The 27881-nt window shown below is 48.7% G+C and overlaps 1 protein-coding gene across 2 annotated transcripts; it reads right to left on the bottom strand.

Annotated features, from left to right (window-relative positions):
- Positions 1–27881, bottom strand: RGS8 (regulator of G protein signaling 8; the record flags this gene model as incomplete). Of its 2 annotated transcripts, XM_084211438.1 has the most annotated exons (6): positions 1–183; positions 2685–2851; positions 15728–15792; positions 16656–16757; positions 21107–21165; positions 27798–27881. In XM_084211438.1, the coding sequence occupies 6 exons, from the start codon at positions 27879–27881 to the stop codon at positions 1–3; spliced, it is 660 nt and encodes a 219-aa protein (XP_084067564.1). The 2 variants fall into 2 exon arrangements, with proteins under 2 accessions (XP_084067564.1, XP_084067565.1); XM_084211439.1 differs by lacking the exons at positions 21107–21165; positions 27798–27881 and adding an exon at positions 18504–18529.

Below are 27881 nucleotides of genomic sequence, written 5' to 3'. Positions count from 1 at the left end.
CTAGCTGAGCCTCCTCTGGGTCTGAGACAGCAGGTCTGTGTAAATTTTGGATCTCAGGAACCTGGGGTACGAGTCTTTCTCCATCAGGCTGTGCACCTTCCCCTGAGCTTGGTCAAAGCAAGAGAGGGAGGGCTCCTGCACATTTCTTCTGGTCAGCTCCCGTGTCTGGAAGTCTATGTTCACCTGGGGAAAGCAGCAGAAGAGAGTTTGGCACTGAGTGTCCAGCTGGCCTCCTTCAAATGGCTCTTTCCCTCTCTGCCATGGCTGTGGAACAGCAGCAGAACCAAGGTCCTACCCCTGCCCATGCCTGAACAGCCCCCACAGTGATTCAGAGCTGTGAATCCTGCCCCAAACCTGGAAAAATTTGGTTTATAGTGATCTGAGCGCTTCTGAAATCACTTCACTTTTACTGAAATCACTTTTGAAATTACTTTCATTCAGACCCTTAGGCAGCACATCACCTAAAGCTGCTGACTCAGCCTAACCTCTCTCCTGCTCCCTCTCTTCTTCACCACATGCCTAATAAATGGGTCAATAAACTTTTAACTGGGTTTAAACCACTAGTGCATTCTTATTAAATGTCTCCAAACTCAGTTGATCTAAAATAAACTGTTTGATTTTTCCCATGTTACAATATCTGGAGGAGAGGCTTGGAAAAATAAACCACCCTATAATGTTATGACTGCCAGTGGAGTTTTCCTACTCTCCTTCCCTAGCAGGGTAATCAGCATTTTTTAGGGTTATTGTCTGGAAGAAAAAAAAAATGGCTGAAAAAAAAATGTTATTTGTTGTTATTAATTCAGTGTCCAAACTGGAAGGAGCCTGGAAATTAAAGCTGTCTGCCTCAACGTGGATGTCAGCAGCATGGATTAGCTCTAATAATTTAATATTCTAAGCATGCCAAAATTATGTAACAGTGCTAAGGAAACATCACCACAGGATCAAATTGTAGGAAGGACCCCATCCTACCTACTTTCCCATTTCTAATCAAAAATCAGCCTTCCAGTCCTTAAAATCTCAGCAGGCTTCCTGAATAACCATGGGAAAATGCTCAAGGAGAGCACTGAGACAGCCACAGACCTCAGTGTGAATCTGGGTCCTTCCCAGCAGCCTTGCAATTGCTTTCCTAGCTGGGAGAGGGAGGAAAATGAGCAAAATGAGGAAAATCCCTGACAGGCACCCATGCAGGAGCAGGAGGGGCTGGGTGCAGTGAGAGCCCCCCTGGCTGTGACCTGGCAGTGCCATCAGCAGGACCTGGCAGTGCCACCAGTGGGACCTGGCAGTGCCATTAGTAGGGACCTGGCAGTGCCATCAGCAGGATTTGGCAGTGCCATCAGCAGGGACCTGGCAGTGCCATCAGCAGAACCTGGCAGTGCCATTAGTAGGGACCTGGCAGTGCCATCAGCAGGGACCTGGCAGTGCTATCAGCAGGACCTGGCAGTGCCATCAGCAGGACCTGGCAGTGCCATCAGCAGGGACCTGGCAGTGCCATTAGTAGGGACCTGGCAGTGCCATCAGCAGGATTTGGCAGTGCCATCAGCAGGGACCTGGCAATGCCATCAGCAGGACCTGGCAGTGCCATTAGTAGGGACCTGGCAGTACCATTGGTAGGGACCTGGCAGTGCCATCAGCAGGGACCTGGCAGTGCCATCAGTGGGACCTGGCAGTGCCATCAGCAGGACCTGGGAGTGCCATCAGCAGGGACCTGGCAGTGCCATTAGCAGGACCTGGCAGTGCCATCAGCAGGACCTGGCAGTGCCATCAGCAGGGATCTGGCAGTGCCATTAGCAGGACCTGGCAGTGCCATCAGCAGGACCTGGCAGTGCCATCAGCAGGGATCTGGCAGTGCCATCAGCCTGTTGAGTTCTTGGAGGAGGATTTAACCATCCCAGGCTCTGGGGTGTGACTGCATTTTCTGTTCAGCTCGGAGTTATTGTTTGCATCTCTCAGGAGGTCTGGGTGAGGGGGGAGTTAGTCAGAAACTCTCCTCCCTTGGGAGTCAACAAGTTCCTCACAGAATTCACAGAATGACAGAATGACTGGGTTGGAAGACACCTTCCAGATCATCAAGTCCAACCCAAGCCTGGCACCCAGTGCCCCATCCAGGCTTTGTTAAACAACCCCAGGGATGGTGACTCCACCACCTCCCCGGGCAGAACATTCCAGAACTTTATCACTCTTTCTGTGAAAAACTTTTTCCTGATATCCAACCTATATTTGCCTTGGTGCAGCTGGAGGCTGTGTGCTGTGGTTCTGTCAGTGCTGCTGGAGAAAGAGCCCAGGAGCTGCAGAGAGTGATGAGGGCACCCTTGAGTCTCCTTTTCTCCAGGATAAAACACCCCAGGCTCCCTCAGGGCTTTGTGGGATGGTGTCCTGCCAGGGAAGAGCCCAACAGCCTGCTCAAGGCTGACAGCAAACGACAGGAGCGCTGTGAAATGCTCCTGGGGAGCTGGGTGAGGTGAGGAAACGTAGGCCGAGGCTGCCAGTGACCTCCCTGGCGGTGACTAACTGAGCGCCATCGAAGCAGCCGCCCTCATGGGGGATGAGTCAGGGAGCTGGAGCAGCAGAGGCAGGATGGCATTGCCACCATCCTCTCTGAGAGGGAAGGGAGAGAGGGAGAGCACCCAGCTGGGGGTGAGAGCCCTGCTGGGCGCCCTGGGCATGCTGTGGCACGCCGTACCCACCTCGCGAGGGGCCTGCACGTCGATGAACTCCTCGAAGATGCGCTGGGCCTTGGAGGCCAGCTTGGCCGCCGAGCGCGTCTTCTTGAAGTCCTCGCAGGCCAGCCAGAACTCCAGGTTCTCCTCGCTGAACTCTGTCTTCAGGAAAGCACGGAAAGCTGCCAGCCCATCTGCCAGAGACACACAGGGAGGACAGGGTTGTGGGGATCCATAACACCAGAGGGAGGACAGGGTTGTGGGGATCCATAACACCAGAGGGGTTTGGGAAAGCAGGCCTCAGAGACGGCAGGACTGGGATTGGAGCTGAGCAGTAGCCGTGAGATTGGTCAGCGGAAAAATTGTATAAGAAGTAGAAAAGCAAGGACAAATAGAACTGTGGTCTGTGTATTAAGGTTTGTGTAGGAGAACTCCCAAAGCTACAGAAACATTTATCTGTGGGAGCCCAGGAAATCCCTCTGGCTGCCCTGGAGGGCTCCAGCCCCTGCCCAGGGGGCTCAGAGACCTTGGCACACAGCCCAAGACCCCTGTGCCTTTGATTTAGCCCTTGGAAAAAACAATTACCAACCTTATATGAAGGATTACAAGCCATGACAGTTTAAGTAGAATGATGGTGAATTTATCACTGGGTGAAAAACAGATTTTGGGGGTTTTTTAGAGTGGGGGTTCAGGGGGCAAGATGGAGGAATCCGGGCATGTCCAGCCTTTCTCCTTCTTCTTCTTGGCCTCCACCTTCTGCTGTGATGGTGGCACTTTTGGATTGGTTTAGAGTAGAAGCTCACTGTCTAACACAGGTGATGGGCATTGGGAAGTGATTGTAAATATTGTACACGTAGTTTTTAGTATAAAGAGATAACAGTGCCCCAGGGGCAGGCAGAGTGCCTCTGTCTGTCCTGCTGAACAGACTCAGCTGGACAGGAGAAAGAATTTTATAGATAAGGAACAATGAACAACCTTGAGACCGAGAACTGAAGAGCTCTGACTCCTTCTTCAGTGCTGGGCTGGGAAAAGAGACTTTGTGACACATCTGGGGGTCACTGTGAGCAGCTGAGACCCCCGAGATATATCTAGTGAGATATTAGGAAGTTCTAAGCTTAATAATGGAGCTCTGTGCATTGTGTTTGAAGGCTCACAAGCAGGTATTGTATCCAAAATAGGCAAGCATTGTTTAACCAAAGGTACCTGTGCTTACAGTGCTTGGATAGAACCACTGTCAGTGTGCTTCTGCTTTGTGTGATTGGTCAAAGAACTTTTAAAGTGAGTTGTAACATTAAGTTGTTGGTCTGCTGCCTGGGATGTGAGCTGATGGCATCTTCCCATTGTCATAACCATGGAATGAGAGTGATGCTGGAAAATACAACAGCTCAAGGCACGTTCCCAGAGACCTGTCCTGTTTGTGATTTGTACACAAACCCCGGCCGGCAATACCAGCGATGCCTTGAGGAGCTGGAGCAAAAGCTAGGCAGAGTTTAGAGGAATAATGTGGAGATTTGTTGAAGTGCCTTCAAAGGCCTCACCCCGGCAGTACCAGAGTCGTGGGTCTGCCCAGATGGCTCCAAGATGGAAGCAAAAGCGGGCTTGGTCACGAGATGTCACATTTCTGTAAGTTCTGCTCCATTTGCATCTTGGAGTTCATTGTCCCATTCCAGCTTTAGCCCCTGCAGTCCCACCCTTGTTTTTCTCTCTCCAGCCCACATTGTTTGTGCCCTTGGGCTGAGATTTGGATCATTTGTCCCTGGTCCCAGCTGGAGCAGGAATTGTTTTGTCTCCCTGCTCTGTGCACAGAGCTCACCATCCCCTCATGTGAAGCCCAGACCCACACACTAAAGCAGCACAGAACCTGAAAAACATAAAAAGCTAAAACCTGAGGGATCAAGAGAAGGCAGGGAGCTGTTCCATTCTCAGACATCCTTCCACCCACCCCAGCCTAGCAAAGACAATTTGATATTTCTCCCAAGCTCTGCCATCCCAGGATGCATCCATTACTTACACCACTGATGAGCCAGGCTCCTGTGAGCTACCACAAAGCCAAACATCACTTGATGTAACTCTGAAAAAGTGTTTTCCTTTGCTAAGGTGGCAAAAGGCTTTCCTCAGGACTGGGACACCCACCCTTTGGAAAGTTATTAATGGAATTATCAAGGTTCAAGTCATGTTAATGCCAAACTTGATAAGGCCTTATCTGCCACTAAGAAAAACCTTCAATAAAACGTGGCTGATGTGGACTGGTCTCCTATGTTTTCTGTCATTTTGCTTTATTGCCTTGTGCCATTTTTAGTTCTTATTTAAACAGAGGAAAGCTCTCAGAGAGTCTGTTACAGCTCCAGTAAAGGGGAGAGGGAAAGGACTTGGCCTAATTACAGCTTGTCTAGTCAGTGGTAAAAGTGTGCTTATCACTTGCTAATGCTCAGCAATTGTGACATTTCAGTAATGCAATCTGAGTCAGCCGGGGCAGATTAGAAATATGGAAAGATTTATTAGGCAATCTGTGTTAAACCCCTGCCTGGGCCTATTTATGGACACAGCCATTGTTTTTTATTTCCTTTCCCTGAACAGCACCAGGGGAGTTGATGCAGCTGAAGGCTTCACACATCCCCTTTCTCCTCAGGATAAAGTTAGATTCTCCTTTTTTTTTTTTTCTTTTTTTTTTCCCAGAAATGTGTTTCTAACTCTTCCAGGTCTTTCACAATAGCATCCAGGTTTTTGTAGTTCATGACTGGAAAGCTCTTGGCTACTTCCAGGCAATGGTCTAAAAATATTGATGGAATTGGGGATGATGAGCCTGGTGAGGTCAGAGGAAGGATGAAGGGAGCAAGGACAAGCCATGTCCAGCCTCTCCTCCACCAGCATCCCCAAATCCTTCTGGACAGGGCTGTTCTTGACCTGTTCATCCCCCAGCCTGGCTGATTTTGGGGGTAATCCAGGTGCAGCACTTTGCACCTGGTCTTGTTAAACCTCATGAGATTTCCATGGGCTCATTTCTCAAGCTTGTCCAGATCCCTGTGGATAATCCTAACATTTTTTCCAAACAGACTATCAGACAGATGCTGTATATGCTAACTATATGCTAGATACAATATAGATGCTATTTATATGCTATATATATTTATCTACATGCTATATGTGCTACAGATATAGAAATGTAACACTGCCCTGCATCTCCCTCCATGTCCTAAACTTCTTCCTGCTCCCCTTGTTTCTGGTAATAACTTTAATATTTTCCAGCTCTCTCTGAAACCTCAAGCCCTAAGCAGTGGCCCTTGGGTATTGAAGAGCACCAAACAATCCTATTTCTGTCTGTGTGTCAGTCAGAGGAGATGTCTGACTGCCCAGATCCTCAGAGGGAAAAGGAAAGGCCAGACAAGCCCCAACTACAGGCTAAACCTCTCTTCTCTGCCTTCCTCAAAGCTCCTTCATTTGGGTTTGGTTTTCTTTTTTTTTTTTTTGCACTGGCTGCTCCATCAGCAGTCTGCTATCAGCATAAAAATGGATCCATCCCATCTCAGCCATGCTCCCTCCTGCTGTCAGCCCCAGAAATAGCTGCATTATTCCAGCTCCTCCTGACACTTCTTCCTTCAAGCAATTTTAGGAGGAGATCAGGGCTTTGCACTGCTAGGGTAGACAAAAAAAGGGCCTCTCACCCAAGTGACACTGCACATTGATGGCCCAACCCCGGGGCAATGTTGTGACACCAGCCCCAAAGGAGCAGGGCACCTGTGCTGCTATTATCTACCTGCTCTTATCCACCCTGGATAGGTAAATATGGTGACAGATCAATATGGTGAAGGTAGAGCTGCTCCCCTTCCTAAAATCTGGGACACACAAACATTTCCCAAAACCTGTGTGAAATTTTAACTCTTTAATTAACTGGACAATTGGACATTTTTTTTCCCAGGACAACCACCACTGGAATGCAGTGTGATACCAGCAGGGGAGAGATTTCACCTCCTGAAAAATCCCAGTGTGCAGTTCCAGGGGGATGCTTTACAGAGAAAGCACAGAAATCAACTGGACAGCTTTTAACTTTTGCATTAACTGGACAACTGGACATCATTTTTTTCCCAGTGTGTGTGCAGTGTGAATGCCAAAGGAGCAGGGCACCTGTCCTGCTATTATCTGCCTGCTGTTACCCACCCTGGATAGGTAAATATGGTGCTAGATAAATATGGTGAAGGTGAGGGGTATTGTAGAGCTGCTCCTCTTCCTGAAACCTGGGCCACAAAAACATTTCCCAAAACCTGTGTCCCCCTTAGTGCCTCTAAAATTCTCAGGGACTGTGGAGAGCAGAGCAAGGAGTCTTTGCATGCTGGCAGCTTTCAGAAAGAAGGAAATAAAATAGGGAGAAAGTTCCAGTTCCTTGAGATCTGTGTCATTTTATCAATCATCAGCTCCTAGGATGCTTGACATTAAATATTCCAGCGCACAAGCTCGCTGCTGTGTCTCTGCAGTCTCTGCTGAGTCCCTGCTGAGCTCTTGCTCCCCTGTCTCTTTTTTTTTTTCCCTTTTCCTCCCCAGAGCTGTAGCACTGACAGAGGATCACTTGCAGGAATAGCAGTGTTGCATGAAAGTACCACATCTGCAAAAGGTCACTGATGCAGAATAGAATATCTGAAAAATAGGGTACCTGAGAAACAAAATACCTGAGAAATAAAATATCTGAAAAATATCATGCCTGAGAAATCAAATACCTGGAAAATATAATATCTGAAAAATATAATATCTGACAAATATGATGCCTGAGAAATAAAATACCTGAAAAATATAATGCTTGAAAAATATAATACCTGAAAAATACAATATCTGACAAATATAATACCTGAGAAATAAAATACCTGGAAAATATAATATCTGACAAATATAATACCTGAGAAATAAAATACCTGGAAAATATCATATCTGAAAAATACAATATCTGAGAATGATAATACCTGAGAAATAAAACACCTGAAAAATAAAATACTGGGAAAATAACATATCTGAAAAATAAAATACCTGACAAATATAATACCTGAAAAATAAAATACCTGAGAAATATAATACCTGGAAAATATCATATCTGAAAAAAATATAATATCTGAAAAATATAATACCTGGAAAATATCATATCTGAAAAAATATAATATCTGAAAAATATAATATCTGAGAAATATAATATCTGGAAAATATAATACCTGGAAAATATCATATCTGAAAAATATAATGCCTGAGAAATAAAATACCTGGAAAATATCATATTTGAAAAAATATAATATCTGATAAATATAATACCTGGAAAATATCATATCTGAAAAATATACCTGAGATATAAAATATCTGAAAAACATTATATCTGAAAAATATCATATCTGAAAAATATAATGCCTGGAAAATATCTGAAAAATATACCTGAGAAATAACATATCTGAAAAATATCATATCTGAGAAATATAATACCTGAAAATATCATAACTGAAAAATATAATACCTGAGAAATAAAATACCTGAGAAATATAATACCTGGAAAATATCACACCTGAAAAATAAAATACCTGAAAAATATAATATCTGAAAACTGTAATACCTGAAAAATAAAATACCTAGAAAATATCATATCTGAAAAATATAACATCTGAGAAATAAACTACCTGGAAAATATAATACCTGACAAATAAGATACCTGCCAAATGTAATATCTGCTAAAAGAAGGAAGTGTCATGAGTGACAAGGAGAGAAAGGCACTTGCCACAGCCCTGCCCCTGAAGCAGCTGCAGCAGGTTCCCCTGGGACCAGGAGGTTTCCATGAGCTCTGCCTCCTGCTCCCGTGTCAATCAGCTCCTTTTGATCCTGAAATGAGTTTAGACAGTGAATGGATAAATAATAGTGTCTGCCTGTTCTCTGCTTTTTTTATCCACTCCTGTCATGCAGTCCCCAGAGCCTTGGAGGAGCTGCAGATGGTGAGGCTGAACCTGCGAGGGCCTTGCTGGGACACTCTGGGTGCAGAACTCATCCCTGCTTTGGCACAGTTTTCATCTTTAACCCTCGAGTGCCTGCCAGCCTTTCCAGCTCTGCCTCACTGCCAGGAGTTTGGCATGGAACAATGACAAGTGTGGCAGGAGGACAGTTCGGCTGGGAGCTGCCACCACCTGAGCTGGGATTTGACCTGGATGTTTGTTACAAATATTGACTCAAATCTCCTCCTCTCCTTCACAGCTCATGAAGCTTCCAAGGAATGATACTCATGAATGATCAGCATTTCAAAGCTCATCCCACCCAACTGGACACCTTTTCTTCCCAGGACAACCACCACTGGAATGCAGTGTGATATAAGCAGGAGAGAGATTTCACCTCCTGAAAAATCCCAGTGTGCAATTCCAGGGGGATGCTTTATGAAGCACAGAAATTAACTGGACAGCTTTTAACTTTTTCATTAATAAACATCTATTTTTCCCAGGACAACCACCACTGGAATGCAGTGTGATACCAACAGGAGAAGGATTTCACCTCCTGAAAAATCCCAGTGTGCAATTCCAGGGGGATGCCTTACAGACAAAGCACAGAAATTAACTGGACAACTTTTAACTTTTTCATTAACTGGACAACTGGACATCTTTTTTCCCAGGACAACCACCACTGGAGTGCAGTGTGCTATGAGCAGGAGAGAGATTTTACCTCCTGAAAAATCCCAGTGTCCAATTCCAGGGAGAAGCCTTACATAGAAAGGACAGAACCTAACTGGACAACTTTTAACTTTTTCATTAACTTGACATCTTTTTTCCCAGGACAACCACCACTGGAATGCAGTGTGATACCAGCAGGAGAAAGATTTCACCTCCTGAAAAATCCCAGTGTGCAATTCCAGGGGGATGCCTTACAGAGAAAGCACAGAAATTTTAACTTTTTAATTAACTGGACAACTGGACGTCTTTTTTTCCCAACCACCACTGGAGTGCTGTGTGCTATGAGCAGGAGAAAGATTTCACCTCCTGAAAAATCCCAATGTGCGGTTCCAGAGGGATGCTTTAGAAAGCACAGAAATTAAAAGCAGGATCAGAATTCTGCAGAGGCAGCAGCACAAAATAATCCCCAACCTGAGGCCCAAAGGCATGGCCACTCAGGAGGACAGGATGTGCTGCTGTGGCTGCACAGCCCTTCAGGACAACTGTTGGACAATTATTCAGGAATTTGCCTCAAGAGTCCTCTGCTTGAAGCCAAAGGAGGAAATTGATCCTGGTGGAGCAGATAAATTGAAGGCAAAGAAGTAGAGCTCTTTACTGGATGTTTGAGAGTCTGAGGGAGAAGCAGCAGACATTTGATATTTTACTTTGGCAGTATAAATCTAAGTAAGCTTCAAAATGCCCTGCTCTCCTTTCAGACTGACTGAGGAAGGTGCAGAGGGGATTGTGCAAGTGCTCAGGCGTTACTCAGGATCCTGCAGAGCTGGAATCTGAAATGCAGGGAATTCTCAGAGCTTTGTAAGCCAAAGCTTAGAATTAAACACAGGATTTGATCTGAGGCCTTGGGAAAGGCTTCCAAGCTTAGGTGCCAGAAGCGAGAATGTGGATTTATAGTTTAAAGAAGAGACATGTCGAGTTAAGAAGAGGAAAGTTTAGAGTTTTAGAGCTGAAGATCTAGAAAAAAATAAAATTAGTTACAAAGGTAAACAAGGAGTTTAGAATGCAGTGCTGTAGGTTTGTGTGCCATAACATGATTGGCTAAGGAAGCTTACACTGTAGCATGAGTCCATAAGACAAAGATTAGGTCAAAAACATGAATATCCTTGTTGGTAGTGTTTTATTGGCTAATAAATCCTTAAAATATCTTGTTAGTAGGGGTCTTGTGACCTTCTGAACCATGCAGTAAAGATGGGAGCTGAACTCACCCTTCCTGTCTGTGTAGAAGATAAGAAAAATATATCATATCATCTAAAAAATTCAGAGGTCCCATCTCTAACTCAAAACTCCTTCAACAATGCCATACTGCAGATCATCTGTGAGTTAGGCAGTGACAGGAATCTCTGCTTTATGAAGGGGCAGTGCCAGGCAGTTTGATGCCCATGTGAGGACAGGGACTCCTGAAATCCCATTCAGGAGATGGAAAGGGGATCCTACCCAGGAGAAGGGACTGAGGTGGGGAGCAGAAAACACAAGACAGGGCTTAGCTAAGCTTCAGCAGCAGCATGAGGAAAAGCCCAGATTAGTGCCTAAATCATTCAGGCAGTTTAATAACCAAGCACTGCCACTGTCAGAGCAAGAAAGCAATCAGTGCCCAGTCATTTATTTAATGCATGTGTTTCACCCCCTCAGCAAGAAGAGAGTAAAGGTAGGGTCCCTGTGGCTGCTGGATGGATGGATTTGCTTCCTGCACCCTGGATTTGTTTCCTGGAAGGTGTTGGGTGCAGGGCTGGAGGGACAAGGTCACAATTGCTCTGCACAGAGCACGAATGTGCTCCCACTGCTGATGAGCAGAGCTTCCCTTCATCTCAGCTGCCTGTCAGCAGCACAATGCTAATGCTCTTCTGGCTCAGAAAGAGCTGGGAGTAGGTTGGGATATTCCTGTGCTGTGTAGGAAGTGAAGGAATGTGTAGACAACAGGAGGAGGAGAACAACAATAAAGTTTGGGAGGAAGAGCACGGAGATCGCAAAAAAAATCCAGAGGAAAATCACCTTTTCCTCCAGATTTCAAAGAATCCGGAGGAAAATCACCCTTGAGATAAAAGTGGGAATTCAGGATGAATGTTTTTGGTGTTGGGTGAGAAGTTGACCAAGGGTTGAGGACGGACTGTCCTGCTGGATGCTGGAGGAACAAAAATCTGTGTGTCCAGCCCTGTGGGGGAAGCAGAATGAGACATGCTGTGGCTTGTATTTCCCTCCAGCAGGCTGTCAAAAGAAATCCTCATCTGGCCAGCCTCCTGGGCAGGGGCACAGGGAGGGGATTACTCCTCAGTTACTCACAAGCATGCACTCACACTCTGGGGACCACGCTGAGCTCACTTCCCTGGCACAAAATGGGGAAAGTTGCCAAAATCCAGCGTGTTAAAACCACTGCTTTTCCTCCCTGAGCACCCAAGGGAACGCTGCACATGATCTGCCTCTCACTCTGCCAATTCCCTGTCAAGAACAGCATCAGGATCCCTGTCCTGTTGCTTGCTCAGAAGCCCTGACCCCAGGGAAGGTGGCAGCGAGCTCAGACAGGGCTCCTGGTGTAAAACAGGGATTGTCTGCCTGACCCCAGGGTGTCTGAGTTGATTTGCTCTGCCCATTAACAAAAACAATTAGGATATCATTACACCGACTGATGGATGTGGAGCTGCTGCATCCTGCTGCTCAGCACTGCTCACTCCAGGAGGGATGAGGGAATTCAGTCCCAGGGCCAGCACAAAAGGGAGGTGGGGAGAGCCCTCCCCATTTCCTACTCACAGTCTCTTGTTAACTCAAATAACTTGTCAGCTCAAATTATCCTTTGAATGGCTCGGGGAATAAATCCAAATCAGACCGGTCTGTGCAGAGAGAAGGGCATTACCCAGCCTGGAATCACCCAGGAGAAAACAACTGCTTCAAATCCCAGGGGATTTCAATCCTCCTCTCCCAACAGGATCAAACATTACCTGCACAGTCATTCATTCTTCAGAACAGTGAGAGGAGATCAGGGGGAGCTCCCCAGGGCTGTCCCACTTCAAGGGATGTCTGGCAAAGGTGATCATGGAATCACAGAATGGTTTGGGCTGGAAGGGACCTTAAAAATCATCTCATTCCAACCCTCTGCCATGGGCAGGGACACGTCCCACTAGACCAGGTGGCTCAAATCCCCACGGACTCTCCATGGAATCTGTGTCATGCATGACACTCCTCAGGTCACTTCTGTTTAGAAACTTTGAGAAATGAATTTATAGAAACTTCTCAGTCTGACAGAAGGCTCACACAGTGTGCATCTGTGTGCAAACCTTGAGATAAGAAATGCTGATTTAGAGATGCCATGGGATGGGACAGGCATGGCTGAGAGAGAAATGGAACTGGAAACAAGTTTCAAAGGATGGTTTTGTAAATAAGGCTGGATACTTTGGAGAAATAGAACTATGAAAGATCCACTGTAGTAGGACTCACAAGGGGTAATTTTAGATGATTGGCTTTAAGGCATCTACAGCAAAAGCTCATAGGCCAAGAAACACTTCTAGTGTATTGTAATTAAGAATTAATTGGCTTCTGATTGTGATGGTGTGAATTATAACACCTGTATTGTCTCACCCTTCTCATGAGACTGAAAATGGAATAAAAGTTTTTAAAACACCTCTCAGTTACCCAATCTCTAAGTCAATATAATCCAAAAAGAAAACTTTTGGAGACTCATAAAAACAGGAAGGGAATAGAAAGTGTTTTTCCCATCTCCCAAAGTACTGCAGGTCTCTGAAGCTGCTCCCTGTACAAGGGCAGCCTGCCCAGCTGGGCACTTTGGAGCCCCCTTGGGGAGCTCTGATCCACATTCTTGCTCCTTGGAGCAATTTTGCCTCTTGTCCAATATAGGAGTGTGCCCCTTGCTGACCAAGTGACAAAACTCCTTTGTCCCTTTAGAAAGGAAATCAGCCCAGAAGTTTCTCTCCTCAATTTGGTGAAAAGGCATCTCATAGGACGTGGGGGACTTCACCTCAAACTTAAGGATGGCCAATTGAACAGGAGCCAAAAGTCCCACCTGAGCAATTTACTAGAAAATGAAGAGAACAAACAAACTAATCACTTTTGTGAGGTGTTTTACCAGGAGCAAGAACCTCTTGCACCTGGCTCAGTTTTTCTCTTTAAAGAGTTTTGTTATTTTGGCTTTTATAAAAACCTTTTTGTTCCCAGCACTGCCACAGAAGCCATCCTGCTGATTTTATGCCTTCTAAGGTAGCTGAGCCATCTTGGGTGTGAAATAGATCTCCAAGAGCTTGTGAGACCTGGCTGGAGGAGACCCAGATTTCAGTCCAACCCCTGGCAATATTTCCCACAAGGTCTGCCCCGTTTTCAGCTGCTCCATCAGCTCCTGAGCCCTGCTCCAGCACTTTGGGGGTTATTTTCCCTTTCCAGTTTGGCTGGAAGGCACCAAATCCATCTGACTGCTGCAGAAAGCACCACGAAATCACAATCCCCTTCCCAAAATAAATGAGCTGTCCATCTAGTGAAGACACTTTCTGACAGATGTGTCAAGCACAAGTGCTCTACCTGTGCTGCTGTGAGCCCCAGGGGGAATTCTCCTCAAGCCCAGCTGGTGCTTAGCCCATGCCCCAGAGCATGAATTCCAATTTTCCCTGGCTAATGCTGTTCACCTGAGCAGTCACAGGGAAATTAGACTGGAGCAGTTCTGTCCTCCTCTTGGCACTAAAAGCAGAATTTTTGCTGGCAGCTTCCCTCACAGACAGATGCCAGCAGGCCAAGCACAGCTTTATTTAATCCCAGATTTTGGCCACTTAAGGCATAAGGCTCCCTTACCTGTGTAACATCAGCACATCCTAACAGCAAAAATGCAACTTGTACAATCTAATTAATTCTATGAGTATGTGCTGTTCTCTCCTTTAAACCAGCGTAACTAAAATAACACTTCTGTTTCAACAGAACTTTTTGTATTTGCATCATTATAACCCTTGATTGCCAGGCTGGCAATTCCAGAAACTTCAGGTGCAGAGCAGTTATAAAATATTCCTTTAGAAAGTAGTTTATTAAACAACAAATTTTTTTTGTCACCAATCACCAGGCAATGTCACTGCGACTGCTGATAAAAATAGATTAATTTAAATTTTAAAGATCACCTTCTGTTGCCATTAGGAACTGAATATTTTTCATTAGAAACAGAATATTTTTCATTAGTCCCAGAGAGTTATCAGAATTACTTTCCATTCTAAGAGATGGGAAAGGTCTTGATAATTCATTTATCATTCTACAAGGCTAATTTATTAATAAAACCAGACACCCTTGTGGAGGCTGCTGGACAAAATCACTGAGCTGAGGTTTGATTTTTACAATAGTCAGCTGAAGAGGGAAGAATCTGTCTAACATCAGGACATAGGTGGGTAAATTCACTGGGGTTTGTAAGCCAAGCACTTCTACTGCAGTCTAATAAAGAAAATTTCTACTTTTACACCAGTGAAGAAGAAATGGCTTTGAGTTCAGGATGATAACAGGGGTGTGAAAATCCTGCCCTCCCCTTTCTCCATCCCCCAGGTACCCTGTAATCTCCTTGCTGTATTTTCCCCTTCTTGTTCTGAATTTCCACAAAAGAAATGTTCCTTTTCAGCCATACCCAGCTACACCATATATTTTTTCCCCTATTGGCTGCAAGAGCAATGATCTCAACTAGATACTGCTGCTAAAATTACATCCTGCTTTTCCTGCCTTGGTCAGCCTGCCTGTTTAAAGTTGTCACTTAATTCCCTGCCAAAACTGTTGTCATCTCAGTAGAAACCTGGCAAAATTACCTTAGAATTAGCTTAATAACATAATTTACACTTACATTTTAAAATGCAAGGAAAACCTGAGTCTCTAAGCAAGGCAGAACAGCTCCTTATTGCCATGAAAGAGTTCAGCACCCACGGTGACTTTTCCCCAACCTCAACTCATTTGAGGTTTTTTTCTTCAATAAAAGCCCATGAATGAACCCATACTGGGCACTTTGCTTGGTTTATGATTTCTCAGTGTGAAAATGCTGCTGAAGCAGAGCAGTGTTTGCAGAACAGAACTCACAGGATTGAACAGAGCAGGGGTTGCTGATTATAGGTTGGCACGAGGGCGCTGGATGTGAAATTTTCAGGTTTGCTGTGATAACTGCAGCTCAGGGGGACCAAGGGGGATTCCTCTGTGCCAGGGCAAGCTGCTCAAGGGTGCTGAGCTGGAAGAGGCAGCACCTTGGGCTGATGGCTTTAGCTGTTGTGGTTTTCCTCGTGGTCAGGAGCAAAGATGTGATGGGAACACACAAAACTCTCTTTTTTTCCCTGCCTGTAAAGGATGGGGGCTCCTGGGGAGTGAGCAGCTCTGAGGGACCACACCCCTGGGCAGGGGTTAAGGGCAGAGAAAGGGGAAAAAAGGTAGAATTTCATCTCTACTCACATTTATGGGACAAAAGGACATCAAAAGAGTCTGCCCATCTTGTAGCTTCTTCTGTTGACAGTCTTCTGTAAGGAAAGGAAGGAGCAAGTTACAGACAACCCACAGCTGCTCATCCCCTCTGGAGCTGTTTGGTGAGGACACCGAGGAAGGCTGGAATTCCTCTCACCTGATTTTGGAGGTCTAGGGTGTAGAACTGAGCCGAGTGACCCTGGGCTTCCTTTAGAATCAGTGAGGAGATCCCAAGGGACCTGCAGGGACTCTGCTCAGCTCACATCCCAGATGAATCATAGCCAAAAAGGCACCAATTTTTCCTCTCTGACTCTGAGCAGAGGCCCAGGAAACAAGCTCAGATGCAGACATTTACATTGCAAAAGCCAAAAGTCAGGCGAAATGGAACTCGGCCCTGCAGAAATGTTTATTTCTCTCGATTGCCTTTCAGGGGAAGGACAGATCTTATCTCAGGTGGAAGCAGGGACTTGTGATCAGATGAGTCCCATCCCACACATCTCAAATCAGGACTCTGGAGGGGTTGAAGCATCTCCCTCCAGCATTTTGCAAACCATCACCCGAATTTTGGCGCTGTCAAATGCAGGGCTGAGCCGAAGGTGACCTGAAATTCCTGGTCACCTCTTACACCAAGCCAACTGCTCAGGCTTTGATTTGTGATGACAGGGGTGTAAATTACATCCCCAAAGAGGTGCAGACGTGTCCCACACACAGCAGTGGGGACCGGGAGCACAGTGCCAAAGATCCGGGAATTTCCCGAGGCTGTTCCTGCTGGATCGGCGCCGGTTTGTTTTCCTGCTGGAAGCGCTCACAGCTCATACAAAGTACAACAAAAGGAAGACAATCCTGGAGGGGGGAGGTGGAGGCTGGGGAGGGGAAGGACAGGACGGGGGTTGGGGTGGGATGCTGCAGCTATACTCACTTCAAAGCCCGGTTGGGCTTGTCCGGAAGAATAGCTGTGAAATCATTATATGAGTCTGATTTGTGAGACAGGCAGCCCAGGCGAGTCCTCATCCCTCTGTTCCTGTGGTCGAGGTGGGGAAGCAGGGGTGTTAGCAGGGGAAAACCAAAGAACAGGATGATTATAAGTCTAGCCAGCTTGGCAAAAGAAAAAGAACAAACCCAAAATAAAATAAAAAAAAAAAACCAAACTGTCTGTGCCAGATCTGTGTCCTTGGCTCCCTCATGTGTGAGAGGGACCCTGAGACATCTCTGGGCTGATGTTAAGGGTGAACACAGCACCAGAGCAGCTGAAGGCTCCCTCACACCAGGCTGTCAGCTGCCTTGGCTGGCAGAAAGGCTTTGAAAGGCTGCGCTTTGGGATGGGTTCTTGGAAAGTCCTGCTCTGGTCGGGTGTGGGAGGAGAGCAATGGGCACCAGTACAAGAAATTGGTCACCACGTTCCAGCACAAATACCTGAGGTGGAGGGGGCTGGAGGAAGGAGAGGGGGAGGAAGGCACCTGCAAGGTGAGCCTGTGCTGCAGCCCCCTGAGTTCCCCGCCAGGATCGATCCCGAGCGGCTTCTTTAGACTCAGGATTACATAAGCAGGATCAAACTGCCTGTTTCCTGACACGCTTACCCGGGCAGAAAATGGCTTTATAGCTTTTTTCCTCTAAATTTCAGCCCAGCCCCAGAGCCTTCAATCCCGTGCCAGCCCCTGGTGTCCTTGCCCAGCCCCTTCCCGGGACAGCAGCTGCAGCATCCTTCATTACATAACCCGGGATGGGCAGGACAGAGGGACAGGGAAAGGGAACACAGGCATTGCTGGAGACTGGCACCACCCTCTGCCCAAAAACACGTGGGGGCTTCTTCACGGGTTTGCATGGGCTCTGTGATCCAGCCCAAGGGCGTCTCCTCTTGGAGATTCCCTGGATGCCAAACTGGGCCATTCTCTCCTCGGGACCATGGGAGGAACATTCAGCCACCCGGTCTCCACTTCCCAGCTGCTGGACCTCCTTTGGAGCTGCTGAAAGCCCTTCCTCAAGCCCTGCTCCCAAGCAGATGCCCGATACTCTCTGTGGCTGCAGAAGCAGAGCATTTTTTCCCCTTCCATCTGTAATTCTTGCAGAACACTTCAGCACCAGCGCCTGAGCCAATCTGTAACGCGCCTGTTTCCCCCTTCTCCTCCCCTTCGGAGAGCTTCTATTATTGCACATTTTAATGTAATCTTCAAGCAAATTAAATGTTAATTAAATGCACCGAGTGTCTCCCTGGTGCAGCACAGGCAGCTCACAGCATTTAACAAGCACAAAAACCAGGAACTCCTCAGCCACAGGAATTGTTGCACAGCCTCCAACTGCGGCCCCACGGCCGTGGGCTCTGCACAAACTCCAGAGGAGAGCACAGGGAGCAGTGCCACGTTCCCAGCTGTGCTCCAGTGGACACCAAACCCACTGCAGGATCCTTCTGGTCCCTCTCCAGATGCCTCCTACCCTGCACTGTTCTGTGCCCTGCTCTGTTTGCTCACGAATTTCCCAGCAAGAGGTGTGACAGGCGTCAGCGCTGCTCCCGTTCCCCTGGGATGCCTGAGATCAAGGGGCTGCAGCAGGGAATCAGAGCAGGGAGCTGGTTCCTCGTGGAAAACACTTCTCTCAGGCAGGACTTCCAAGACAGGACACAGGGGAGAGAGGGAGTGGGGGAGAGAAATTGGGTGTGCAGGAGGTGGAGAGGCAAGGGAAGGGCAGAGGGGACACTGCAGTGGGCAGAGGGGCTTGCTGGACAGTGACAGGATGGCAGGGTTGGGGGATGCACTGTGTTTTTTCCAGTTACCTCCGTGGGATCAGTAAGGCAGCCATTCAGGCATCCAGCTATGGTTAACCCTTTAACTGGCTGGCTTGGACCGCAGTCAGGGCTGCTGGCAGGAGGCAGGAGTGCAGGAAGAAGGGATTTACTGTTTCATCTCCTGGCACTTAAAAATGCACCAAAGAATCCTCTTTGCCAAAGCCAAGAAGGGCCAGTTGTCCTCAACCCATTTGATCCTTGCCTCCTAGAGTGGAAAGTCAATTGTTCAGTGGAAGACGTTGAGAGTTGAGGGGTGGCCACAGAGGAGAGACAGCATTTCCTTCTAAGACCAGGTCAAGTCCAGCTTCAGGTCTGAAGCAGTGTGAGTTTGGTGTCCCAGCTCACCAGGGAGCAGCAGGAGTTGGCATTATCCCACTCATCCTCCAGCACCTCTGAAGGTCTCTCCTCAAGGGGCAGAGCTCCAGGCTGGCCTTGCTAAGAGGACCAAACTACCTCTTGTGCCTGTCCCTGCAGGTCATGGCTGGTGTCAGTGGCACTGCAAACAGAACAACAGGAGGACTTGACACATCTGCAGGTGCTGCTCCTTCACCACCAGGGCTCAGGCACTCACACAAAAACATCTCAGAGCAAGCAGGGCCTCCTTGGGGCGGTGGGACGGAAGGAGGGAAGGAAGGAAAAGGAAGGAAGGAGGGAGGGAAAAGGAGGGAAGGAAGAAAAAGGAAGGAAGGAAAGGGAAGGAAAGGGAAGGAAGGAAGGAAGGAGGAAGGAAGGAAGGAAGGAAGGAAGGAAGGAAGGAAGGAAGGAAGGAAGGAAGGAAGGAAGGAAGGAAGGAAGGAAGGAAGGAAGGAAGGAAGGAAGGAAGGAAGGAAGGAAGGAAGGAAGGAAGGAAGGAAGGAAGGAAGGAAGGAAGGAAGGAAGGAAGGAAGGAAGGAAGGAAGGAAGGAAGGAAGGAAGGAAGGAAGGAAGGAAGGAAGGAAGGAAGGAAGGAAGGAAGGAAGGAAGGAAGGAAGGAAGGAAGGAAGGAAGGAAGGAAGGAAGGAAGGAAGGAAGGAAGGAAGGAAGGAAGGAAGGAAGGAAGGAAGGAAGGAAGGAAGGAAGGAAGGAAGGAAGGAAGGAAGGAAGGAAGGAAGGAAGGAAGGAAGGAAGGAAGGAAGGAAGGAAGGAAGGAAGGAAGGAAGGAAGGAAGGAAGGAAGGAAGGAAGGAAGGAAGGAAGGAAGGAAGGAAGGAAGGAAGGAAGGAAGGAAGGAAGGAAGGAAGGAAGGAAGGAAGGAAGGAAGGAAGGAAGGAAGGAAGGAAGGAAGGAAGGAAGGAAGGAAGGAAGGAAGGAAGGAAGGAAGGAAGGAAGGAAGGAAGGAGATGGTGGGTTCCTCGTGAGCCTTGGCACACTGGGGATCCACTGGTTGACAACTCTCACATCAGCAGAGAGTGAAGGTGAGATCCAGCAGGCAGGAGAGCCGTGGCACAGAGAACAGGACTCTACAATGAGCACAGGCAAAGGTTTCTGGTTTGCCAGGCTCTCCATGTCATGGTGTCACTGGGAACAGCTGAGGAGGAGCCCAAGGAGCTGATAGAGCTGAGAGGGTGTGCAAGGAGCCAGGACCCTGCTCTGCTGGGGCCTGGGGAGACCCTGGAGCTTGGGCTGCCCGGTGCACCATCCCTCTTAAAACCTGATTACATTAAAAAGGCACAAAGCCTCTTCCCCACTAAATTAATGGAGCTGGGATTGTGCTGCACTGCCAGTGAGTGCATTCCCTTAATCCTCGCCCCGGCCGGCTGCTTCTCTGACTGAAATCAATCCTTGTAATTCCTTAAGCCCCTCTAAATTTCCTCATTAACAGCCTCACCCCCATGTAGGGGCCACAGCACATGACTTCCTAGAGTCCAGCAGCTCCTGCTTCTCTTTCCCACTGCTGCTCCGAGCTGGCAGCGGAGCCATCTGCCCTCTCTCCCTTGCAGCCTCCTCCAGCAGCCTGAATTTTGGGGTGCTGTTATGAAAGAGCCTCCTGCTCGCCCCCACTGCCACCCACTCAGCCCCCACAGCAGGCACCCAACTTCCCTGAGATCCCAAAGTCTGCCTGACTTCAGGGGTGCTGGGACCTCCATTCCCTGTGGAGGCAATCCCACTGCTCAGCTGGCATACCCGTGGATGCTCCCTCTGTTTGCAAATAAATCCAGTCAGTTTTGGCTTTCAATTGTCATCTGTGGTGTCTGGTAAATTGCAATAAAGGTCTTGGTGAGAGGTTTTGCCTCCCCTGCTCCATCCTTCATCCTGCCTCCCCCTCCTTTGGAAGGAACCCGGTCAAGGAGAACCACCAGCCTCATCATGGATGTGTTTTGGGGGTTTCTCCTTGGCAGACAGCGAGGGAGGGGTGTGATGAGGACGTTCAGGTTATCAATCCACCTGGGCAAAGATAAAGAAGCCATCCCAATGCAAAAAAAAAGCCCCAGCAGCACAAAGGTTAAAAAACCAACCAAACAAATAAACAGAACAGCAAACCCTGAGATCTCTCAGGGGCTGCAGGAGATTAAGACCATCCATTCACATGCAGAGAAAGCCAGGAGAAAAAAAAAAAAACGAGCACGGAGGCACTGCAGACAGACAGACAGACACCGAGAAAAAGATACTCACTGCCTTTGAGCCGTCCTCTCTGCCGGTGGGTCTGTGCCGACAGCGTGCTCAGAGAGGCTCTGGGGAGGCAGCAGAGCGGGCTTCTTCAGGGCCAGCCCCCTGCTCGGGGTGACAGGCACACCTCGGCTCTCCTCCCCTCCCCAGCCCTCCCCTCCCCTCCCCTGGCAGCAGCAGCGGCAGCAGCGCAGCTCAGAGCCGCTCTCGCATCAGCCCCAGCCCGGCTGCGCAGCCGGCTCTGCTCGGGAGCCGAACGCATCCCAGCACATCCCCGCGCATCCCAGCACATCCCAGCACATCCCAGCGCATCCCAGTACATCCCAGCACATCCCAGCACATCCCAGTACATCCCAGCGCATCCCAGCACATCCCAGTACATCCAATCCCATCCCAGCCCCTCCCAGCGCATCCCAGCACATCCCAGCTCATCCCAGCACATCCCAGCACATCCCAGTCCATCCCAGCACATCCCAGCACATCCCAGTCCATCCCAGCCCCTCCCAGCCCATCCCAGCACATCCCAGCCCATCCCAGACATCCCAGCACATCCCAGTGCATCCCATTCCGTCCCAGCCCATCCCATTCCATCCCAGTCCCATCCCAGCCCATCCCAGCCCATCCCAGTCCATCCCAGCCCATCCCAGCCCATCCCAGCCCATCCCAGTCCATCCCAGTCCATCCCAGTCCATCCCAGTCCCATCCCATTCCATCCCAGCCCATCCCAGTCCCATCCCAGTCCATCCCATTCCATCCCAGTCCCATCCCAGTCTATCCCAGTCCATCCCAGTCCATCCCATTCCATCCCAGTCCCATCCCATTCCATCCCAGCCCATCCCAGCCCATCCCATTCCATCCCAGTCCCATCCCAGTCTATCCCAGTCCATCCCATTCCATCCCAGCCCATCCCATTCCATCCCAGTCCCATCCCAGTCCATCCCAGCACATCCCAGTCCATCCCAGTCCATCCCAGTCTATCCCAGTCCATCCCAGTCCATCCCAGTCCATCCCAGTCCATCCCAGTCTATCCCATTCCATCCCATTCCATCCCAGTCCATCCCAGTCTATCCCAGTCTATCCCATTCGATCCCAGTCCATCCCATTCCATCCCAGTCCCATCCCATTCCATCCCAGTCCCACCCCATTCCATCCCAGTCCATCCCAATCCCACCCCAGTCCCTCCCAGTCCCACCCCCGGCGCCAGGAGCTCCGCCTGTCCCCGCGGTGTTTCCCCGGCGGTGCCGGGGCTCCGGGGAGCGCGGGGCCGGGGAGGGCGGGATGCTGCCAGGGATGCACCCCCGCCCGCCCGGCTGCCAGCTGTGCCCCCAGATCCCGCATCCCCCGGAGCAGCCACAGCCAGGAGGGGTGGGAGGGCTTCACTGAAGCGCCCAGGGGTCAGCAGGGCCAAGGGAGGAGATTTGGGCACACAGCAAAGAAGGGAGACATTGCTGGGCGCGGGAGACAGAAGGGAAAATGCAGCCAGTGGTGTGGCATACACCTGGGGCTGGGCATCCCTCGGTGCCCTCAGCCCAGAGGACAGGCTGCAATCCCCCTTTTTCCTCCTGAGAACACGTGTGGGGTGTCCAGGGCACGGCAGGGACTGTGACAAACCCATGGCAGCCTCCCCCATGGCACCAACATCCCCCCAGCTGTGGCTCAGCACAGCCCCGTGTCACACAGGCACTGATGGGGGACACAGCCTCACCGAGAGCTCCGCCAAGGGGATCTGCTGATTGACTAAAACAAACAAAAACCACAGAAAGAACAAGAATTACCATGATAAAAAAGTCCCCTGCAGTTTAACAAGTCATTGCCTGTCGCATTCACATTTTCTGGAAAATCCCTTGGCCCAGGATTTTTCTCCTGGAAAGCTGAGAAGCCTCAGAGAAAAATGAAAACAATCATTTTCTCATTTGCTTCTCCTCTGTTTTGCTCATGTAAAATGTTTTTAAAAATTATTTCTCCAACAAGTAACTGTTCCATCAGTTTCTGCTGTAAGTATTTTCACTCATTAACCAGTCAGTGCCAAGCTACACCGAGGCTCTGGGGAGAGTCACGAGGTTCCATTATTATCTTTTTAGCATTCTGTAAATACCCTTTCTGCTGTGTGGAGGTGTTTGCTCTCATCCTGCCCTGGCAAAGCCCAGCTCGCCCTGCCTGGGCTTAATCACATCTCCACTTATCAGAAGACAAGCACTGCAAAAATGCCCTGGCCAGCAAAATCTCCTCTAAGCACAGTCAAAGGTTGAGGTCCATCCTCTGCCTCTCTTGCCACAGGCTGGTTTGGCCGAGTTAAATCACAGTCAGCTGCAGCCCTTGCCCCAAAACCCAAGCCAAATTTAACTCCTAACGTGTCATTTTTGGTTTAATACAGATTTCCATGCCCCCAGGGGGGCACAAGTGACAAGGTTGTCACAGCAGGTCCAGGACATCCCTGGGCTCTCACTCACAAACACAGTGTGGGCTCCAGGAGGTCACTCAAGTGTTCAATGCACACAGCTCGGGGGGATTCTGCTCCAGGATCAGATTTTCTGAGACTTGGCTGCACCCACAAAGAGATCAGACTCTGGTGCACCAACACTGGGTGGGACAAATCCCTGGATCATGAGAGTGCTCCCACTTCTCCCTCTGCTTTTATATATTTTTATATATTTTTTATTTTTATTTTTTATTTTCTATCTTTATATTTGATCTAGACCTATTTTAATATATTTCTATTTAATATAAATTAATATGTTCTATATTTATATTTTCTATTTATATATAATTATATCTATAATTATATATTTCTGTATTTATACCCATATACTTATATTTTATGTATTTTCTAATTTATAGAACATAAAAATATATATTATGCATCTTTATATATTTAATGTATTTATATGTGTATATCAATATACATAACTAACTATAACTATAACTAGAATATATATAAAATATAAAATATAAAATATAAAAACATAAATATATAAATACATAAATATATTGATATATAAATATAGGAATGCATAAATACATAAATATATGAATACATGAGTATATAAATATATAAATATATAAATATATAAATATATAAATACACATTTTCTATCATTATATAGATATCTGTTTTATATGTTTATATAAATATATTTTTATACATTTCTATAAATATATCTTTTTAGATATTGCCATCTCACAGCCATCACCACAATGAGAACCCCAACTTCTCCAGCACCTCCTTAGACCCTTTTTGTGAGCTCAGTGAGATCCTGAATAACACACAAATCACTTGGAATGCCAACAATTTTTCCTTGGGGCAGGTGTGAGTTAATAGAGAGCAAGAATAAGTGAACTGTTCTGACACAGGCACTACAGGAAATGTAATTAAATTGCAGATAAAGAGAATTATGGGGTTTTTACAGGGTAATATTTTAGAAAGCTTCTGTGCAGCAGGTTTATAGCAAATTCCTTCTAAAACAGCCCCCCTGCTTCCGACCACTCTTTAGTTTCTATTTAAATGCTTTTAATAAAATAACTCATTTTGATATTAGGCTTGAAACCCATCCAGAAATTTAAATCTCTCCAAAAATTACTCCAAAGCAATTTCCTCCTAACCTGGCAGCAGCAAACACACCAGCAGTGCCCACGTGCAGCGTTGGCAGTGTTGGCTGTCACTGTGGAAGGGCAGAGGGGAATTTCCCAGCCTCTTCCCCACACATTAATCTCCCTCTCCAGGGGCTTCTTTTATTTTTGCTGCCTCCCTGCCTATTCCAGGTGTTTTGATCGTGGCTCAAATGGGTTTTATCCAAAAAACTTATCCAGACCAAACAGCTCCAGCAGCTTCAGCTGCTTTTACCTCGTGGTTTTTCTCTGCCAGCATCTCTCCTGGCTGTGCCATGCTCCAAGGGCCTTGCCATCCCAAATTTATCCAGAGTGGCACTGATAAGGGCCCAGCCCCAAGGGAATTCAGATTAGTAATTAATTAATCACTCTCCAGAGGTTGCTCTTCTCCACCACCGTTTGCAATTAAACCTGGAAGGAAATGACTTGGAGCTTGCATCCAGCTCTGCTCACTGTGTGAAAGCACACTTGGTCCAGCACAAGGTGACTGCCTTGGAAGGAAGGAATTAGGATTGGTGCAGATCACAAAAGAAACCACACACTTATCTTAATTGTAAACAGAATCCCTTCCTAAAAAAAAATAATCTCAGGTAATGTGTGGACAGCAGGAAATGGCCACAGTTGAAGCTCAGGATGTCAACTTAAGGAGTTGATTTATCTGTTCATCATAAACCTCAAATCATGAGGCCTGGCAGAGAAGAAATCCTAAAAGGTGAAAGAAGGAGAGCCAGAGTTTCAGGGACAGGTGAGGAGAGCGAGCGTCTCACATGTGCTCGGCGATGCGGGGCAGGAGATGGGAGACACCCACCGAGCCAAACTCCCCTTGAAAAAGAAAGCACGCGTTCAAAAAATAGAAATAAAAACGAGTTACATAAAGTGAGATCCGCAGATGCGTCTGCGGTTCAGCTATTTAAATTGTCCCCTGTGTCAATGACAAAAGTGACTCCTGGCCGCGCTTGTGGCTCCTGGGCTCGGTGGCTGCCGCAGCGGAGCAGATGCTTCCCCTGCCCAGTCCCTCCGGGCAGGCAGGACACAAAACCAACAGCAAAGCAGGGCAGGCAGCTCCCGGCTGAGCAGGGCAGGCGGGGACCGAAGGGAAGAATTTCCCCTTTAAAGCACTTTATTACAATTTCATAATTGTTCTCCGAGGAAACGCGCGGCCGTGGCCAGAGGCAGCTCGGCGGCAAGCGGCGCTGGGGAGGATGCTGCGAGCGCGGGGCAGGGAGGCAGAAGGGATTGGAGCTGACACAGAGCTGCTCTGTGCAGCCTTGGAGCCCTCCCAGCTCCGCTCTGCGCTGCCTTGGAGCCCTCCCAGCTCTCAGCATCGCTGCTGCTGTCAATATGGCAGCGGCTGTGCGCGGCTGGCGAGCTGGGACAGACCCACCCCGGCAGACAGACAGAGCTCCGCAGCGATGCCCTGCCGCGTCTCGCAGGGTTTGATTGAGATCTGATGCTCAGCACGGGTCAGGGGGCCAGCCTCGCTGACAGACAAGGCTAATTTTCTGCTGGGAGATCATCCGAGGTGCTTGCAAGCAGCCTGCGTTCTGTGAGCTGACTAGCGCAAAGGAGCTGTTTATTGAGTGTTAAAAATCAGCCCCAGAGCTCGGGGTTGCGGCCCCAAAGCCATTTATGATGGACAAGGTCTGCTCTGCTCTGCTCTTATCGCTGGTATCCCACGCACCGGGGCCTCCAGGGCATCCAGGTCCCACAGCAAGGATTTCCTGGGGCCATTCCCGCTCCGTGGATACACTCCCAGCACAGCAGAACACCTGAGCACGTGCTTAGCTTTCAACACCTCACCCAGGATGAAATCCAAACACAGCTAGCCACCAGGGAGAGCTGGGATTTCTCTTTCATCCATCTCTGGAGGCTGCTGCCGTAGCCTCGGCTAAAATATAAATGAGGCGGGCGAGATGAGCTCGTCCTCTTTCTCCAGCAGATTTTTCTTTCATAAAACTGTCTGATGCATCCAGCAGCAGCTTCTCCTCGGGAGAGTGGCTGCCAGCAGCGCCCGTGCCCTGCCAGGCTGCAGAGAGATGCCAAAGCCCAGATGGGCAATGTCCCCAGGGCCGCATGGCAGGGGGACAGGATGGCAGGGGACGGGGCAGGATTGTCCCAGCGCTGCTCTGGGGGCTGCAGGGACGAGAGGAGGGCAGCACAGCAGGGCAGAGGAAGCTCAGCCCGCTCATTATGCAACCTGCGGGCTCCCCAGCGGGAGGAATTCCACCGCATCCCGCTGGGATGGGGCACAGCAGCCCGGGAGGATGCCAGCACCGCGGGCCCCTTGGATTTGTCAGCTGTGCCAAACAACCGGTTTGTCTCCCAGCTGTGCCAAATAACCAGTTTGTCTCCCAGCTGTGCCAAACAACCAGTTTGTTTCCCCCAGCCAGGGGAGAGCAAGGAGCTAACCCTCACTGCTGTGGGGTGTTAGAGCCTCACAGTCACGGCAGGAGGAAAATAAACCCCCCCAGTCCAGCTGGTTCTTCCCCAAAGAGTGCACATGCCTCTGCTGTCTGCAAGTTTTTCTCTCCAGCAGCACTGCTCTCCCCTCTCCAACACGGAATCTTTTCGCTCCAGTTGGTCTCGTTTTTAACCAGTCACAATGTCACAGAGACCCAAATACTCAAAGCAAACGCAATCCACCATTTTAAAACCACAACAGCAGCAAAGCAGGGCGGGGGGAGATGCCGGGATGCTGAAGATCTCCGAGGGGCAGGCACAAGCACAGGCACAGGCTGGTGTTTTCTCCCAGCATCAAAGGCCCAGCGCTAATCCCATTGCAACGGAGATCACCCCGCACCGGTGCCGCTCCTCCCAGGCAGGGCTGGGCTCAGCCTAAGAAAAGCTGCTCTTTCCCCGCCTGCTAATTAATTACCCGTGCCCCTTTGACCGTTCACAAGATGCCACGGGAAGATTAACGCGGAGGGAGCGGCACCGCAGTGCCATTAACGGGGTGACATCCCAGCATCACCCTTCCTTCCCCTCCCACTCTGCAGAGTCGCAGGAAACCGGGGCAGGAACAAGTCAAAAATCCCTCCTCCCGCAGGGATGCAGCCAAGGGGAGGCCTCTCATCACCCCCCTGCCTCTTACCTGTGCTGCAGCTACCTGGCTGCTTTTGGTGCTCGATGGCCCTGGCTGGCTGGGGCCCTGAGGAGCTGCGGGGTCCCGGGGCAT

The sequence above is a fragment of the Fringilla coelebs genome (assembly GCF_963513975.1).
Source record: "Fringilla coelebs genome assembly, chromosome: 9".
In the NCBI taxonomy this organism is placed as follows: domain Eukaryota; kingdom Metazoa; phylum Chordata; class Aves; order Passeriformes; family Fringillidae; genus Fringilla; species Fringilla coelebs.
Note: the sequence above shows the minus strand (reverse complement) of the source record. Positions and strands in the feature narration are given on the sequence as shown.